The 16309-nt window shown below is 45.6% G+C and overlaps 1 protein-coding gene across 2 annotated transcripts in view; it reads left to right on the forward strand.

Moving 5' to 3' along the window:
- The window catches only part of TBC1D22A (TBC1 domain family member 22A), a 430744-nt gene that overhangs the window by 266937 nt on the left and 147498 nt on the right, over nt 1-16309 (forward strand). For both annotated transcript variants that reach the window (XM_004380015.3, XM_023734625.1), the window contains exon 10: nt 4725-4800. In XM_004380015.3, coding sequence (XP_004380072.1) covers nt 4725-4800 — 76 coding nt within the window. The remainder of the gene's footprint in view (nt 1-4724; nt 4801-16309) is intronic.

Genomic DNA, 16309 nt, shown 5'->3' on the forward strand with positions numbered 1-16309 from the left:
TGAGGGTGTGTGAGTGCGTGTGAGAGAGCGTGAGGGTGTGTGAGTGCGTGAGAGCGTGAGGGTGTGTGTGTGAGTGCACGTGAGGATGTGTGTGAATGCGTGAGAGCGTGAGGGTGTGTGTGCGTATGAGAGCGTGAGGGTGTGTGTGAGTGCATGTGAGAGAGCGTGAGGGTGTGTGTGTGAGTGCGTGTGAGAGCGTGAGGGTGTGTGTGTGTGTGTGTGAGAGCGTGCGTGTGTGTGTGAGCGCGTGAGAGCATGTGTGTGTGTGTGCGTGTGAGAGTGAGGGTGTGTGTGAGTGCGTGTGAGGGTGTGTGTGTGTGAGTGCACGTGGGTGCGTGTGCACTGAATACGCCCACACAGAGGCTCACTGTGTCAGACGCACCCCAGTGCTTTTCAGTCAGGCTCTTGGACCGCAGAAACACCTGTAGCTGGAGGTCTCCTCGCAGCCCGTGCTGGGCTTCCCTGGAGAGCCCTGGAGCAGGAAGTGCCGTGAGAGCTGTCGGCTGTCGCCGGCCTGTGAGGGTGAGGCCTCTGCCGTGGGCTCCTCGGGCTGCAGGATTCAGCCTAGACGCTCTGTGGCTCATCCGCTCTGCACGCAGGGAAGGCCGGCCTGACCGGCTGCTCTCACAGCCTCATCTCTGTTCCTGCTCCTGAGCCTGCCCTCCTGGGCCGTGGTGCTGACCCAGTGCCCACCCAGTCCTGCCCTCCTGGGCCATGGTGCTGACCCAGTGCCCACCCAGTCCTGCCCTCCCGTGTACCCCTGCGCCAGAGCCGTGTGCACACGGCACCTCTCTGTGCTCAGGGGGCATGCACACATCACCTCCTGTGCCCATCGGGGTGCACACATCACCTCCTGTGCTGGGGAGTGCGTGCAAACGTCATCTCCTGTATGGGGAGGGGGTGCACACATCACCTCCTGTGCCGGGGGGGCGTGCACGTCACCTCCTGTGCTGGGGGGGGCGTGCACACGTCACCTCCTGTATGGGGGGGTGCACACGTCACATCTTGTGCTTGGGGTGAGTGTGCACACATTACTTCCTGTGCTTGAGGGGGCGTGCATACATCACCTCCTGTGCCCGGGGTGTGTGCAGATGTCATGTCCCTGTTACGGGGTCACGTGCGCACGTCACCTCTGTGTATCCAGGGTCTGTGTGCACGCCACCTCCTTCACCCAGGGTAGGTGCTGGCATAGCTGTGAAAGCACTGCGTTGTTCCCCGTCATCTGAGAGGCTGCAGAGACTTTGCTTCCTAACCTGACGCTTCCCTCAGTGTATGGTCCCCGCAGACCAGGCCACCCTGCCTGTGACCTCGGGCTGCAGCCTCCCCCTCCACTGAGGCCTGTGAGGCTCTGCTGCCACCTGGCCTTGGCGTCCGCCCCAGCCTGACTTCCTGGGGACAAAGCTGCCATAATCCGCTGTCCCCCAGAGCTGGCCCCACGTAAGCCTGTCTAAACCTCCTCCTGAGAGCTCACCGCCCTGAGTCCTGGCTGCAAGAGACACGTCACCTACAGCTCTGTCCTTTGACTGCCCCAGATGCTCTTCTTGTGTTTTTATTTCTCAGTGGGCCGCGGGCTCCCACACAGCACGCCCTGAGACGTTCCTGAGTCTCCTTTGACAGGTGTGACAAACAATCCCTAGCCTGGCGGCTCGAGACAGCGCGGATTTGTCCCGGCACCGTTCTCTAAGTCACACATTTGACTTGGTCTCCCAGGCTGAAGTCCAGGCGTCGGCAGGGCCTCCTGGAGGCTCCGGGGAAGAATCCGTCCTTGCCTTGTCCAGCTTCTAGAGGCCGCCACATTCTCACACGGCCCCCTTCCTCTGTCGTAAAGGTCAGCTGGGCAGGCGAGTCCTCACTGCCTCACTCTGCTCTCGACTCGTCTGTTCCCCATCCCACTTTTAAACAACCCTCAGGATCATGTTGGACCCATCGGGATAATCCAGAATAACCTCTCTATTTTAAGATTAACTCACTGTCCTTGAGTCAGTTCCAACTCATGGTGACCCTATAGAATAGAGTGGAACTGCCCCATAGGGTTTCCAAGACTGTAAATCTTCACAAAAACAAACTGCCGCATCTTTCTCCCACAGAGCGGCTGCTGGGTTTGAACTTCCGACCTTTCAGTTAGCATCTGAGCATTTAACCACTATACCACCGAAGCTCCTAGTTTTAAGATTTGTGACCTTAATTGCCATGTAATATGACCTACTTACAGGTTCTGGGGATTAGGACGTGGACATCTTTGGGAGGCCATTGTTCGCCTCTTCCATACTCGTCACCAACGAGTGTGTATTACATCCGTTGCTGCAAGAGTCCAGTTGAAACCCTAGTTCTGAAAATGGTCCCTGATCCCTGGCGGAGGCTCTGCGTAAGACCCTCCTCTTCCAGCACTGTTCCTGGGCTGATGTGGTAGGTGTCAACATTCCTCTCTGGCTGAAGCCCCGGCCTGGCTTATCTGTGCTCTGTTAGTGATGACAGCGGTTAAAGCGCTCGACTGCTAACTGGAAGGGTGGTGGTTCAAAACCCCAGCGGCCCGGCGGGGGAAAGATGTGGCAGTCTGCCTCCATAGAGAGTTCCAGCCTTGGAAACCCTATGGGGCCGCCACGAGTCAGAACCGCCTGGCCCGCAGTGGCGAGGGGCGACAGCGGCAGTAATAGTAGTAGTATGTTGTTGTTCGTGACCGTTGGGTCGGCTCCGACGCATGTGACCTTACGTGGGTACAGGAGGAACACTGCCAGGCCCTGTGCCATCTCCATGAGCATTGGCGTCCTTGGGTCCATCATGTCAGTCCGTCTCACTGCCGTCCTCATTTTCGCTGACCCTCTGCTTTCCCAAACACGATGTCCTCTCCTATGATGGGTCTTTCCTGATGTCATGTCCAAAGTAAGCAAGTCGAAGTCTCTCCTTCCTCGCTTCTAAGGAGCATTCTGGTTGTATTTCTTCTAAGACTGATTTGTTCGTTCTTCTGGCAGTCCATAAGCCGTCGCTGTTGAGTCGACTTCAACTCACAGCGACCCTGTAGGACAGAGTAGAGCTGCCCCGCAGGGTTCCCAAGGCTGTAATCTTTATGGAGGCGGACTGCCTCATCTTTCTCCCACGGAGTCGCTGGTGGGTTTGGACTGCTAACCTTTCTGTTCACAGCCGAGCACTTAACCAATGCACCACCAGGGCCCCTTTGGCCGTCTGTAGTATATTCAGTATGTTTCACCAACACCAGTTTGAACACATCAGTTCTTCTTCTGCCCACCTTTTTCAACGTCCAGCTTTTGCACGTGTACGAGGCGATTGAAAGGGCCCTGGCTTGGTCAGTGGTATAAACCAAACCAAACCAACTCACAGCCTCATAGCGACCCTGTAGGACAGAGTAGAACTGCCCCACAGGCTTTCCAAGGGGTGGCTGGTGGATTCGAACTACTGACCTTTTGGTTAGCAGCTGATCTTAACCACTACACCACCAGGGTTTCCATTGGTAGTGTACCAAAAAAAAAAAAAACCAAACCCGTTGCCATCAAGTCGATTCCAACTCATAGCGACCCTATAGGACAGGGTAGAACTGCCCCACAGAGTTTCCAAGGAGCGCCTGGTGGATTTGAACTGTCCACCTTAGCAACCATAGCACTTAACCACTGCGCCACCAGGGTTTCCTCCAAGGAAAATAGGAGCTGCTATTTCCTGAGGCCCCACTGTGTCTCGGACCCTCTTATACATTTCCCGTGCGTTCTTTCCTTGAACCGTAGAACAGTCCTAGAAGGCAGGACTACTGTCTTCATTTTACAGATGACAAAAAAAACAGGAGCCCAGAGAGGGTGTGTTACTTGCCAAAGCCGTGCCAGCTCCTAAGTAGTAGAGCTGGGGCCCTGTCTCATGTCTGTCTGACTTAGGATTTCTTTTCCCCTCAATGCTGCGCAGGTTTCCTGTCTTAGCTTATGAATCTGCCCTGCGTTCACCCAACTCTGTCCTTGAGAGTAGGGTCCAGTGTTCACGTGTTTCCCTCACGCCTGACTGTTCAGTGATCAGTGTTTAAGTTGTTGGTGTGATGCGGTTGTGGGTGTGACGCAGCGGTTCCATCAGCACAGGCGCCTGCACCGTCTCCATCTGCTCACCCAGAGTGCTGAGCGTGCAGGCCTGGGTGCGGGCGCAGCGGGTGGCTGCAGCAAACAACTCTCCTCTAGGAGCTCTGCAGGTTCATGCCCCTTTGCTCAATTTAAATGTAAATATGTTACGTTTCCATCTAGAAAGGCTCCGTTACAAATGCTCTGAACCCCGGTGCACATCTTCTGATGTTGGCTTTACTCCCTCACTGTGAGACTCCACGGCCTGACACGCAGGCGTTTGCTTCTCAGGATCAGACGTGTTCGTCTTTGAATTAGTCCTGTTACGAGACTGTTCGCCTTTGCTGACTTTTGAACCTTCAGAAACTGTTTTTATTTTGTGTGCATGTCAAACACATCGACAGGCTTGATTCTTTAATAAATCGTTCAGCTGCGTGGTAGCGTTGTCGTGTCTCAGAACCAGCGCTCGCCTTTGCAGTAACCCCGTACGGAGCTCTCCTTTTCCAGGTGGGAGGCAGGGGAGTGACAGGCTCAGGATGGAGTGGCCTGGTGGCTGTGCTCCTGTGCCCAGTGCCAGCACTCTGCCTGCTCCTGGTCCCTTCTCTGAGAGATGACTGCTAACCAAAACTCGGGGCTGCGCTTTGTGTTTCTTAATTGTGTTGTTGTTTTTCTCAGGACAACTACACCTTCGCCCAGCCTGGGATTCAAATGAAAGTGAGAATGTTGGAAGAACTCGTCAGCCGGATCGATGGTAAGAGCTTCCGGGCTGCCCCTTCCCTCGCTTGCTGGCAGGCTCTGGGGGTGGCCCCCCACCCTGGGCCTGACAGGCAGCGTCATGCTGGGTCACCGCTCTGCATCCTTCCGGTGTGCACTGGAGCGTGAGCATCTCCGTCCCGTGCTCTGAAGGCGGTGCGATCAGAGTTCTGCGCTGTCGTGTTGTGGGGAGGTAATGAGCGGTTCCATAGGCAGCAGCCAGCCCTCACTCCCGATGAGGCCCGCCGGTGGACAGGAGCTGGGCGGGGGCGTGGGTGCTGACGGCTGCCTTTGGCACTCTGTCCCTGGCCTTGGGCAGCATGTTGCCATCAAGGATGCTGGAATAATTTCTCCATGGAATCCAATTAATTACCAAGCCCGGAAATAACATCTTTCATAGTATAGAAAAATGATGGCGTGTGCTTGGGCAGTTTTCGATGATGCTTTCATGTTTAAGGAGGGGACTTTGAAATGCTTTTTACCTTCATCCTTAAAATCATTCCCCCTGTGATGTGCTGGCTGTCATATTGCAATAGCAGAGTTTAATTAAATGGAAGTTGAGAGACAATGCCTGCCCATTCCAAGCATATTCTCCTGATAGTTTGTTAAATTAATGAATAGAGCATTAACAAAGCGATGCCAAGGAGAACCAGGCGTTTGTGACAGCAGCCGGTCAGTGGGGAGGTATGGCAGAGAGAAATGCGCTTTCCAGAACACGCCTGTGCGAGCTTGGTAAGTGACTCCGTTGACTGCTCAGAGAAAACGTCCTTTGTTTAAAATGAGACATGACAACACGTGTCCCAGCGTGCTTCTTTCTAAGTGTTTAGAGCTTACTGGGTCTTTCTTCCTCCTCACTGGAGTAGTAGCAAACTATGAAAACAATCTTCACAGGAATGGCACTTGGTTTTGGAAACTGTTGAATGACATTATAAAATGGAGTCCTACAAATTATAAACTCCATTTTGTTCCTTGATTGAATGTGATTTTCAGCTGCGTGTCTAATGGTTATTACCTCATTTCCATATTATGAAGTTTTACCCAGTTCTTCCAATAATACTTCATTTGATTCAGTGTTATATGTAGCTGCTTTTCAACCTATCTGTCCAAGATGCTGTTTTTGCTTACGTAAGTGCGTTTATGTGCGTTGATTGTTAGCTTCACGGTGAGACCTCTTTTCGATATTGTTGGATTTTTCCCTACCAGCAGTTTCGCAAGTGTTCCCCAGCCTCGTTTAGTTCTTTGAAATACGATTTGAAGGAGATGTGAATTACACCCCCTGAGCAGCTTCTTCTTCCTCCTGTGTCCCTTAGAAGGCTGATTCTGTATTTTCCTGGCGGTTAGAAAGTTGTGGCTAGTGCTCATTTGCGCCAGCACTGCAGCTCGGGCAATACCTGAATTGATTTTCGCTGGTGCTGTGGCTCAGAAAGGAGCACACGGCCGATCGCTGGTGACTGTTTAAAAGAGCAGCAGCAGCAACCCCAGGAACCCCTAACAAGCGTGTGCTCTTCAGTAAATCATGTTGTAGTTTCAGGGCAGCTTCCGGTAGGGCATATCCACTGTGCATTTTCTGTTTATAGGATCTGTTCTTCACACTCACAGAAGATTCTTTGGTGTAATAGGTTAAACTGCGTAACCCCTTTGTTACTGTTCTCCTAATGAACCCATAAATAAAAAATTTCTGTGTTGACTTCAAAATGAGAATACCCAGACTTTTAAAACAAGAAATATAAAGGATTTACGTACATATTCTGGGCTCTCTTTGACTGGTGGGGGCTGTTATCTCTCGGCAACCACTTGGGAGAAGTGTCTGTAGGCATCAGCTAAGTGAAGTCCTCGCTCCCCATCCCCCCCTTCATCACTCACTTCGTGGAGAAAAAATTTGTGAGCTTGGAACTTTTGCAGTAACTATAAAGCGTTAATTAATTGAGATATCCTAGGAAGAAAAAATTGCTTTTTAAAAAAGCTACTGCCTCATTCTGCATTTTAGGGGAAGGACAGCGTTTATTTCAGAAAGTTTTGACACTTTGGTGAAGGAAAATGCCCTCATGGACTTTTTGATTAAGAAAAGTGAGGCTTTGTGGGCATTGCTGAGATGGGGATGGTTTGAAAAGTGCAAAATTGCCCTGCAAAGTAAAGTTAAGAGAACTTTAGAATTCCAGCGATAGTGTTGTAAGGATGTGTGCTCAGAAGTCAGGGATAAGGGACGTGGAGAGGAGGAAGGTCCCAGGAGACAGAAGGCAGCACAGCAGGATGGTGAGAAGGAAGGATCGAAAGAGGGACAGAGGAAGAGGGTGGTGTAAACAGACCATCAGTCTGACCCTCCCCCAAAACACAAGAAATGCAACAAGGAGATGGCACTCGGCTTTGAGGGACTCTGAATCAGGGAGCAGAGGAAAGCGTGGGAAACTGCAGCCAGGCAAGAATCAATGAATCGGTAAGTCGCATACGATAGGAAAAACGCTTCTCCCACCATCCCTGCCCCCCTCCCGAAGCCATGCTGGCTGCTGTGAACTGGGGAAATGGACCCAGAAAAAGAGCCTCTTTCCCTAACTACCACACCCCCTGCCTGTACAAAGAGACAAGACCCCAGGCTTCTGCTCTAAAATCAAAAGGCAGACCTTCCTGGGGATCCATGTGGAGTGTGCCTGCAACTCCCCCACCCAGACACTGTCGGCTGCAAGCCTACTGTGAACTGGTACTGAAGGCCCTCTGCAGTGGAGTCTGCTCTCATAGTCAGCACTTCCCCTGCCTCCCTGCACACCCCGTGGCTCCAGCCTTTGAAACCAACAGGGCAGACCTCCTGGGGAGTCAGTTTGAGTCTGCCTGCTCCCCCTTCCAGTTGGTGCTTAGGAGTGCTGACTGAGGCTGCTGTGAGTGGAGGCCACACCTACAGCCAACATACTATGGGGGGCCTCTGATAGCAACAAGACAGGCCTCCCTGGGGGTCTGTTTGGAGCATGATAGCCCATCCCCCACCCAGACACTGTCACCTGCAAGCCTGCAGTGAATTGCTATGGAAAACCCCCTGCAGTGGAGTTTGCTCTTGTAGTCAGCACTCTGCATGCCTCTCTGGGCACCCCATAGCTCAGGCCTATAAAAGCAACGGGACAAACCTCCCTGGAGGTCAATTTGAGTTAGTCTGCCACCACTTCCAGTTGGTGCTGAGGACTGCTGTCTGAGGCTGCTGTGTACTAGGAAGCAGGCATCTTGAATGGAATCTGCATTTACAGCCAATAATCTACCAGGAGGTACTGATAGCAATAAGTCAGACCTCTGCAGGGATCTAACTGGAGCATAACAACGCCTCCCCCACCTGGTAACTGTTCGTTGCCAGGGTGCTGCAGACTGCTACAGAAGGCCACTGCAGTGGAGTCGACTCCCCTAGTTAGCACTCTACCTGCCTCCCTGTGCATCCCATAGCTCAGGCCTCTGAAACCAACAGGATAGACCTCCCTGGGGATTAACTTGAGTCTGTCTGCATCCCCTTCCAGTCAGTGCTGAGGACTGCTGACTAAGACTGCTGTGTGCTAGGAAGTAGGCAAGTTGAGTGGAGGCTATGCACAGTCAACACACTATGGGGCGGGCTCTTATAGCAGTAAGTCAGACCTCCCTGGGGGTCCATTCGGAGCATGACAATCCCTCCTCCACCCAGTAACTATTGGCCACTAGATTGATATGAACTCCTGTAGAAGGTCTCCTGTCCTGGAGCCAGGAGGAGGGTCACCTAAGAGGAGACTGCCCCCCATTCCCCCCCCCTCGATACCTCAGGGCCACTGGGGCTCTGAAACCAATAAGACAGATCTCTTGGAGGTTCTTCTGTGTAGTGCCAGCCCCTTCCCTTCCTGAAACAGAGGAAATCTGCTTGTGCTTCCCCTGAAAGCCAGCTCAGATAGAAGCAGCCCCAACAGAGCAGGGAAGGAATCCTCAGGCAAAACCGGATGGCAATGCCCAGCCCTGAAGGGGGCTCACTGGATGTGCGTCCTGTAACTGAAAACCTGGTCACAGACGCAGAGAAGGGAAGGGAATAATAACCAGAGAGAGGATTCCATGCCCTGGTGGACAGATTGATTAGTACATGATACCTCACCTGAGTGGTTGTGCTGGTTGGTGGACAGATTGATCACAGCATGTTTTCTGGTGTGTTTGGGAGAGATTGAAAGTTGAAAACCAAGATCTAAAACTTTCGAATCCTAATGAAAACAGGAAGGGAAAATGAGCCATCACAGAGATGGAGAGGAAACGGTAAGCAAAGGCTGAAGGTAATGCCTGCCTAAGAGTTTTATACAGAAAGTAGTGTAGGCAGAACCACTAGATACTGGGGAGAATTCAGAAAGTTAACACCCTCAAAAATTCCAGTGCCTGAACAGAAAAATCACAAGACACACAAAGAATGGAGAAACAATGGCCCATCCAAATGAACATGACAAAGAGAGTGAAAGCGCATCTAGGATGACCAAATAATGAAAAAAATGGAAGAATATAATACAACATTGAACTTAATTAATGAACTAAATGACATCATAGACAAAGAGCTAAAAAAATAAGGAAAACAATGCACGAACAAAAAGAGGGTCTAAAAAAGGAGATCTTATAACTGAAAGGGACAGTAACTGAAATGAGAACCACAACAGAAGGACTTACTAACAGATTTAATCAGGCAAAAGAAAGAATCAGCGAATTAGAGAATAAGATAGTTAAAATTACAGATGCTGAAGAGCAACAAGAGTGGAGGCTTTAGAAAGTTAAGCACAGTTTAATGGACCTATGGAACAACAACGAGAGACCTAATATACACATCATGGGAATTCCAATAGGAGATGAGAGGAAAGGACAGAAGAATATTTGAAGAAATAATGACAGAAAACTTCCCCAATATAATGAAGGACATGAATCTACAAATCTAAGAAGCTCGAAGAACCTCAGGCAGGATAAACCCAAAGAGGTCTACACCAAGACACATCATAGTTAGGCTTTCAAAAATTAAAGATAAAGATAGAATCCTGAAAACAGTGAGAGAGGAGCAAACAGTCACATACAAAGGATCCCCAATAAGATTAAGTGCCGACTGTTCCTCAGAAACATGAGAGGTCAGAAGACCGTGAGTTGATATATTTAAATTGCTGAAAGAAAAAAAAAAATCAGCCAAGAATACTACCCAGCAAAACTATCCTTCAAGAATGAGGGTGAAATTAAAACATTCCCAGACAAACAGAAGCTGAGAGAGTTCATATCCACCAGACTGGCCTTACAAAAAATACTAATTGCAGTTCTGTAGATGGAAGGAAGAAGACACTAGATTAATTCACAGTTATACATAAAAAGAAAGATCCCTGATAAAGGGAAATGCATAGACAAGTAAAAGGGCTAGTTATAAGGTATTCATACTTCATAATTCTAAATGTTTTGTCCTTCATGTTTTTAAATAGCAAATATATAAAAGGCAAGGATAAAATTATGTTACAAGATACATGAAATATGAAGACGTAATTAGTGATAACAACAAAAGGGGGGAGAAATAGTATAGATAGAATTTCTTGTATTTACTGAAGTTAAGTTGGTGCCAACTTACCTAGAATGTTATAAATGCAAGCTCTTAAATGTTATATTCATGGTAACCACTAAGAAAATATATGCAAAAGAAATACACAAAAGGAAAGGAGAAGGGAACCAAAAAGGCTTACCAGAGTAAACCCACAAAACACAACAGCAAGCAGTAGTGAAAGACAAAGAAGGCTTAAGACACACAAAAAACAAATAACAAAATGGCAGAATTAAGTCATTTCTTATTGGTAATTACAGTGGATGTAAATGGACTAAATGCTCCAATCAAAAGGCAGAGAGTGGAAGAATGGATTAAAGAAAAAAAACAAAAAACAAAAACGATCCATGCTGTTTACAGGGGGCACACCTTAAAACCAAGGACACAAATAGGTTGAAAGTGAAAGGATGGAAAAAATATTCCGTGTAAATAATAACCAAAAGGGAGCTGGTTGGCAGTCTTGATATCAGAGAAAGTAGTCTTCAAGACAGAATGTCAGAAGAGATAAAGATGGACATTATATAGTGATAAAAGGGTCAGTTAATCAAGAAGATTTAACAATCATAAAATATTCATCCAACATCAGGACACGTAAATATATAAAGCAAAAACTGATAGAATTTAAGGGAGAAATAGATAGTACTACAAAAATAGCCAGAGACTTCAATACACCACTTTCAATATTGGACAGAACATCTAGAAAGAAGATCAACAAGGAAACAGAGGACCTGAATGACACTATAAACCAACCATGTTTAACAGACATATATAGAACACTCCACCTAAAAACTACACAAGATACATTCTACTCCAGTGTACATGGATCAGTCTCCAGAACCGACCACATTTTAGGTCACAGAGCAATTCTTGATAAATTTAAAAGTACTGAAATCATGCAACACATTTTCTCTGACCACAAAAGAGTGAGGCTAGAAATCAATAACAAAAAAAAAAAAAAAAAAAAACTTGAAAAATACACAAACATGGAAATTAAACAACACACTATTAAACTACCAGTTGGTCAAGGAAAAAATCAAAGAGAAATCACAAATTTCTTAGGGTCAAATGAAAATGAAAGCACAAAATACCAAACTTACAGAATGCAGCAAAAGCAGTACTCAGAGGGAAACTTACAGCAGTAAAAACAGAAAAAAAAAAACCCAAATCCATTGCTGTCGAGTGGATTCTGACTCATAGCAACTATATAGCAATAATTGCCTACATAAGAAAGAAGATCTCAGATTAACAGCCTAACTTGAAAACTCCAGGAACTAGAAAGGGAAGAGCAAACTAAGCCTAAATCTACCAGTAGAAATGAAATAACAAAGATCAGAGCATAAATAAAATTGAAAACAGGAAAACAATAGAGAGCATCAATAAAACCAGAAGTTGGTTCTTTGAAAAGATCAGTAAATTGACAAACCTTTAGCTAGACCATAAAAGAAAAAAAGATGCAAATAACCAGAATAAAAATGAAATACCTGTAAAAAGTTGAATTGGGAAAATTTGTGTGATACATTTACAACAACAAAAAAATAAAGAGTAGCTGCTGAGGCTGCTTATGTGTAACCAAACACCTCATGGGATTTGGTTCATTGGTTTGGAGGTTTAGGGTCATGGTTTCATGGAACATCTCAGTTAATTGGCCTAATAACATGCTTAGTGCTTCTGTTCTCCCTCCTAGGGTGATGTGTAGTGTCTGGGTCTTAAAAGCTTGCAAGTGGCCGGCCAGGACACAATTGGTCTCTGTTCACCCGGAGCAACAGAGGAAGGAGAGCTGGGAATAGGAGGAGGGAACGAAATGTGTGGGCGATTGGCTCCATGTGCAGCTGCCTCCTTTGTCATGAGACCAGAAGAACTGAATGGTACCTGGCTGCCATTACTGAACATTCTGATTGAAGATTTCATAGAAGAATCCTGATCAAAAGGGGAAGATGCAGAGCAGAGTGTCAAATTCTCATAAACTCTAGACTTTCTGGAGCCATGGAGGGTGGATGAACCCCTGAAACTATTGCCCTGAGATAATCTTTAAACCTTAAACCAAAAATATTCCCTGAAGTTATTTTAAAACTGAGTAATAGTTTTGCTTAACTGGTAAAAAAAAGTTCTGCCTTGAGCACTGTGCTCTTTTAAGGGCTGTCTATATAGTATCAAATTGATGCAGGAACTTGAAAGATTAGATAGGAATCTTAGGGGGCAGTGAGTTTATGTTAATGAGGGAAGAACAACTCAGAAAAGGAGAGTGAGAATGTTTACACTACTCAAAGAATGTAATCAGTGTCATTAAAATGTACACGTAGAACCTGTTAAATTGGTGTATATTTTGCTGTGACTACTTACAATAACAACAAAATATGTAAAATTTAGGAAAAAAACAAAGAGGGACAGAGTTACTAAGCTATCTTTTTGTGGTGAGGAGTGGCCAATGAATTTCTTAAAAGAACTTTTAAGTAGTTTCCTACTTTTAGTAATGCTGAACCCCTCTCTTTGGCCTCCAAACCTTTAGTAAAAATCTGTTGCGTTGACATAATTGTGCCTGAGTGAAGAAAGAGGGTTGGAGCCATAGTGGAAGCCATGCTGAAAGGAGGATGGCAGTGCCTTGAGACTATAAGCTGGGTGAGGAGCAGTGATTCATCTTGACAGAGATAAACTGGCTAGTGAGAGTCCCCAGGGGAATCCATTGCAATCTTTTGGGATATCTTGCAGATCGAGAGATTGAGGCACTTAATTTGGAGTTAAAGAAAAGGGTAAGAGTAGAAGGAACTTTCAGTCATGGTGTGCTAAGTAATTCCAACCATGTTTTCCACTAGACAGCTAAAACAGCTAGATATGATTTTTTAAAAAGCCAACAAACAGCCAAAAGAACAGAACAGCTTTCTTAAAAGCATTGATGAGCTAGAAAGAAAGCAAGGACTACCAGGGTCAGAATCTAGGAGAAGGCCAGAATGTAGAAAGGTAAGCCCAGCACTAAAAGCAACTGTTGTTCTGAGGACATTTCCTCATCCAGAATAAATAATCCCAAAGGGAGCGACAGTTTTGTTATATAAGATAGGGAGGCTGAGAAGTGTCTAGACAGTTTCTGAGACCGAGAACAATGACCAAACCAAATAACCAAACCCATTGCCATCGAGTCGATTCCGACTCATAGCAACTCTATAGGGCAGAGTAGAACTGCCCTGTAAGGTTTCCAAGGAGCAGCTGGTAGATTCAAACTGCCAACCTTTTGGTTAGCAGCCAGGCTCTTAACGACTACACCACTAGGGCTCCTAGAAGAATGACACATCAGGGTAAAGTAGAAGTGAAACAGCCTTCATATAGTCTTGTAATCTAGGTTTAAGTCACCTGGGAGGACCAGGGTTGTTTGAATCTCAAGGTGAATTCTGTACTGGAGTACTTCAAAATGCTTGGGAGAAGCAAAACAAAGCCTTTTCTAGAGGAAGGTACCAGAAGTCAAATTATTCCTACAAGTATTTTTCAAATAAAATGACCTGCGCATAGTCAAAGATCATCCCACATCTTCAAGACTGCGAGAGTAAGAACAAATAAAAATAACAGGTAACAGAAAAAGTCCACAAAAATACTTGAGATTTTGCAATTACAGGCACATACGATAAAATTAGTACTCTTATTGTGCATGAAGAGATAAAAGCAAAGTTTGAAGGTGTGTGCATGGGAACAGAAAACTATACAATTTTGCTTAAGAGATTTGAAAAATTACCAAATAGAACTTCTGGAATTGGAAAATATGATAATAAAAATTAAGAATTCAGTGAACAGATAAACAAATTTGACATAGCTAATGATAAAATTAAGGAACTGGAAGATAGATTGGAAGAAAATAGCCATAATAACCCATGGTGAGAGAAGAATGTGGAAAATACAGAAGGTAAGATGTACAGAAGGTATTGCAAGAAAGCCTACTATGTATTTAATTGGAGGGGTAGAAGAATGAGCAAGAATATGAAGAGATAATGACAGATTTTTCCAAACTGCTGAAATACGTGATACCAAAAAATGTAAAAGTCCAACAAATCCTCAGCAGGATTAACAAAGACCAATTAATTAACAAAACTAAGGCATAGTTTAGAAAAATTTAAGAAAACTAAAGACAAAGACAAAGTCTTAAAAACAGCTGGAGAAAAAGATTATTTTCTAATCATGGCCATTTATTTGAGAACTGACTTCTCAACAAAAGTATAAGAAGCTTTCTTTATTGTGCTGAAAGGGTATAACAGATACCCTAGAGTCTATATCCAGCAGAACTATCCTTCAAGAATGAATTAGAAGTTCCAGGTTGCTTGAAGATTCAGAGGTCACCTATGTCTGAATTGTTTCACGTACCTTCCAAGAAACCATAAACATCAAGAAGCAAAGCAAATGAAACCACACATGACTTACCCTTACTGCATAACCAGGAGACAATGATTACTGTGAATTCAGATTCCCTATAATTAGGCAAGTGAACATCCATATCCACCAGACCCTCATTCAAAGCTTTGCCAGTGGGGAGAGTCAGGCAGTCAGTGCAGAGAATGTGTGAAAGAGGAGTGATATATGGAGCCTAGGGGGTATAGAACCCGATAAAATCACCATCAGGAAGACAAAATCCCACCCAGAATAGGACATTACTGAGAATAGGCCTGAGATCTGGTAGATCAAAACACTGGCTACTTGGAAATCAGAAAGAAGAGATTTGAACATCCCCAAAGTTGTAGGCAGTAATCTCAGAAAGCCACTGATTCTTGTGAAGAATGGGGCAATTGGAAGGGGAGGTGCCCCTTGGAGACTTGGTGGTGAAGGAAGAAAAGGATACAAGAGGAGAAAGTTAAGGGTCCTGAAAAAAACAAAAGAGAATTCATGAAATCATAAAACACAGTAGCTCCCTCTGCCAAAAAAGAACACCACTGATGAAGTAAACTGTACTTTAGTAACAGAGGATAGCATTCTTGAACTATGAAATCTAACTGTACTCCAAACCCTCATCCCTATCTTCATATAACTGTCTTTGCTGGTCCAGAGGAAATTATGTTATTAAGAAAAAATGAAGAACGGAAAGCACAAGGGGGCATTGTAGAAATCTACTATAAAATGAAAACAAAAAATGAGAATCACAACATTTTAGCTGATGAAAATTTCTCCCCAAACCCACCAGAAGCAGAAGAAAATTGTAACCTGAACCCTAACTGGATGAAAGATCCTGAAACAAGGATTTGCAGACAGGAAAAAAACACTTCAAACCAGAAATTTAAAAACTCAGAACCAAATGAGATTAGAAAAATGTGTAATGAGGAGTAACCAAACTCAGGAAAGAAATGGAAGAAAAGTCCCAAATTATAACAAATGAAGATGAATTTACAAGGTGTCCAAGGGAGAATAGATTTGACTAGAAATTTAATAAAGGATATTGAAAAAAGGTATGAAAACATCCAAGAGAAAAAAAAAAGAAATAAAGAAAGAAGTAGGAACAGAGAGTAAACAATTGATATACAGATAGTCCTCAGAATATGAACATGTTCTGTTCTAAGTCTGTCTTTAAGTGAAATCTGTATATAAATGGGAACAGTGAGGTATGGTTCATGTGTAATGTCAGTTAGTCAAATGTTTGTCTTAGTATATAGTATATAGTGTATCTTTCTCTGTATAAAAAACATTAAACATTTCCAGATATGCTAAAACATCTTTAACATAATAATACAGTAATAATAATGTTTTGATGTGAGTCACTGAGCTGGAGGAGGCATAATGTGAGCCATTCGGATACTGCAGTGGTGGTGATGGCTGCAGCCGAGCAGCTTGTGGGGCCAGGGGATTCCTAGCCCTTGGCTTAGTGCGGCTGGTGAAAGATCAGACTGGCAGTGGCAGCCACCCTGGGGAAAGACACAGGGGAGGGAGGGGAAGCAAGGTGAAGAGGAAGAAGAAGGGGCAGAGGGCAGGCGCAATGAACTTCCCAAAGTGCAGAAGCACGGGT

This window comes from Trichechus manatus, unplaced genomic scaffold (genome assembly GCF_000243295.1).
Source record: "Trichechus manatus latirostris isolate Lorelei unplaced genomic scaffold, TriManLat1.0 scaffold00069, whole genome shotgun sequence".
Classification (NCBI taxonomy): Eukaryota; Metazoa; Chordata; class Mammalia; order Sirenia; family Trichechidae; genus Trichechus; species Trichechus manatus.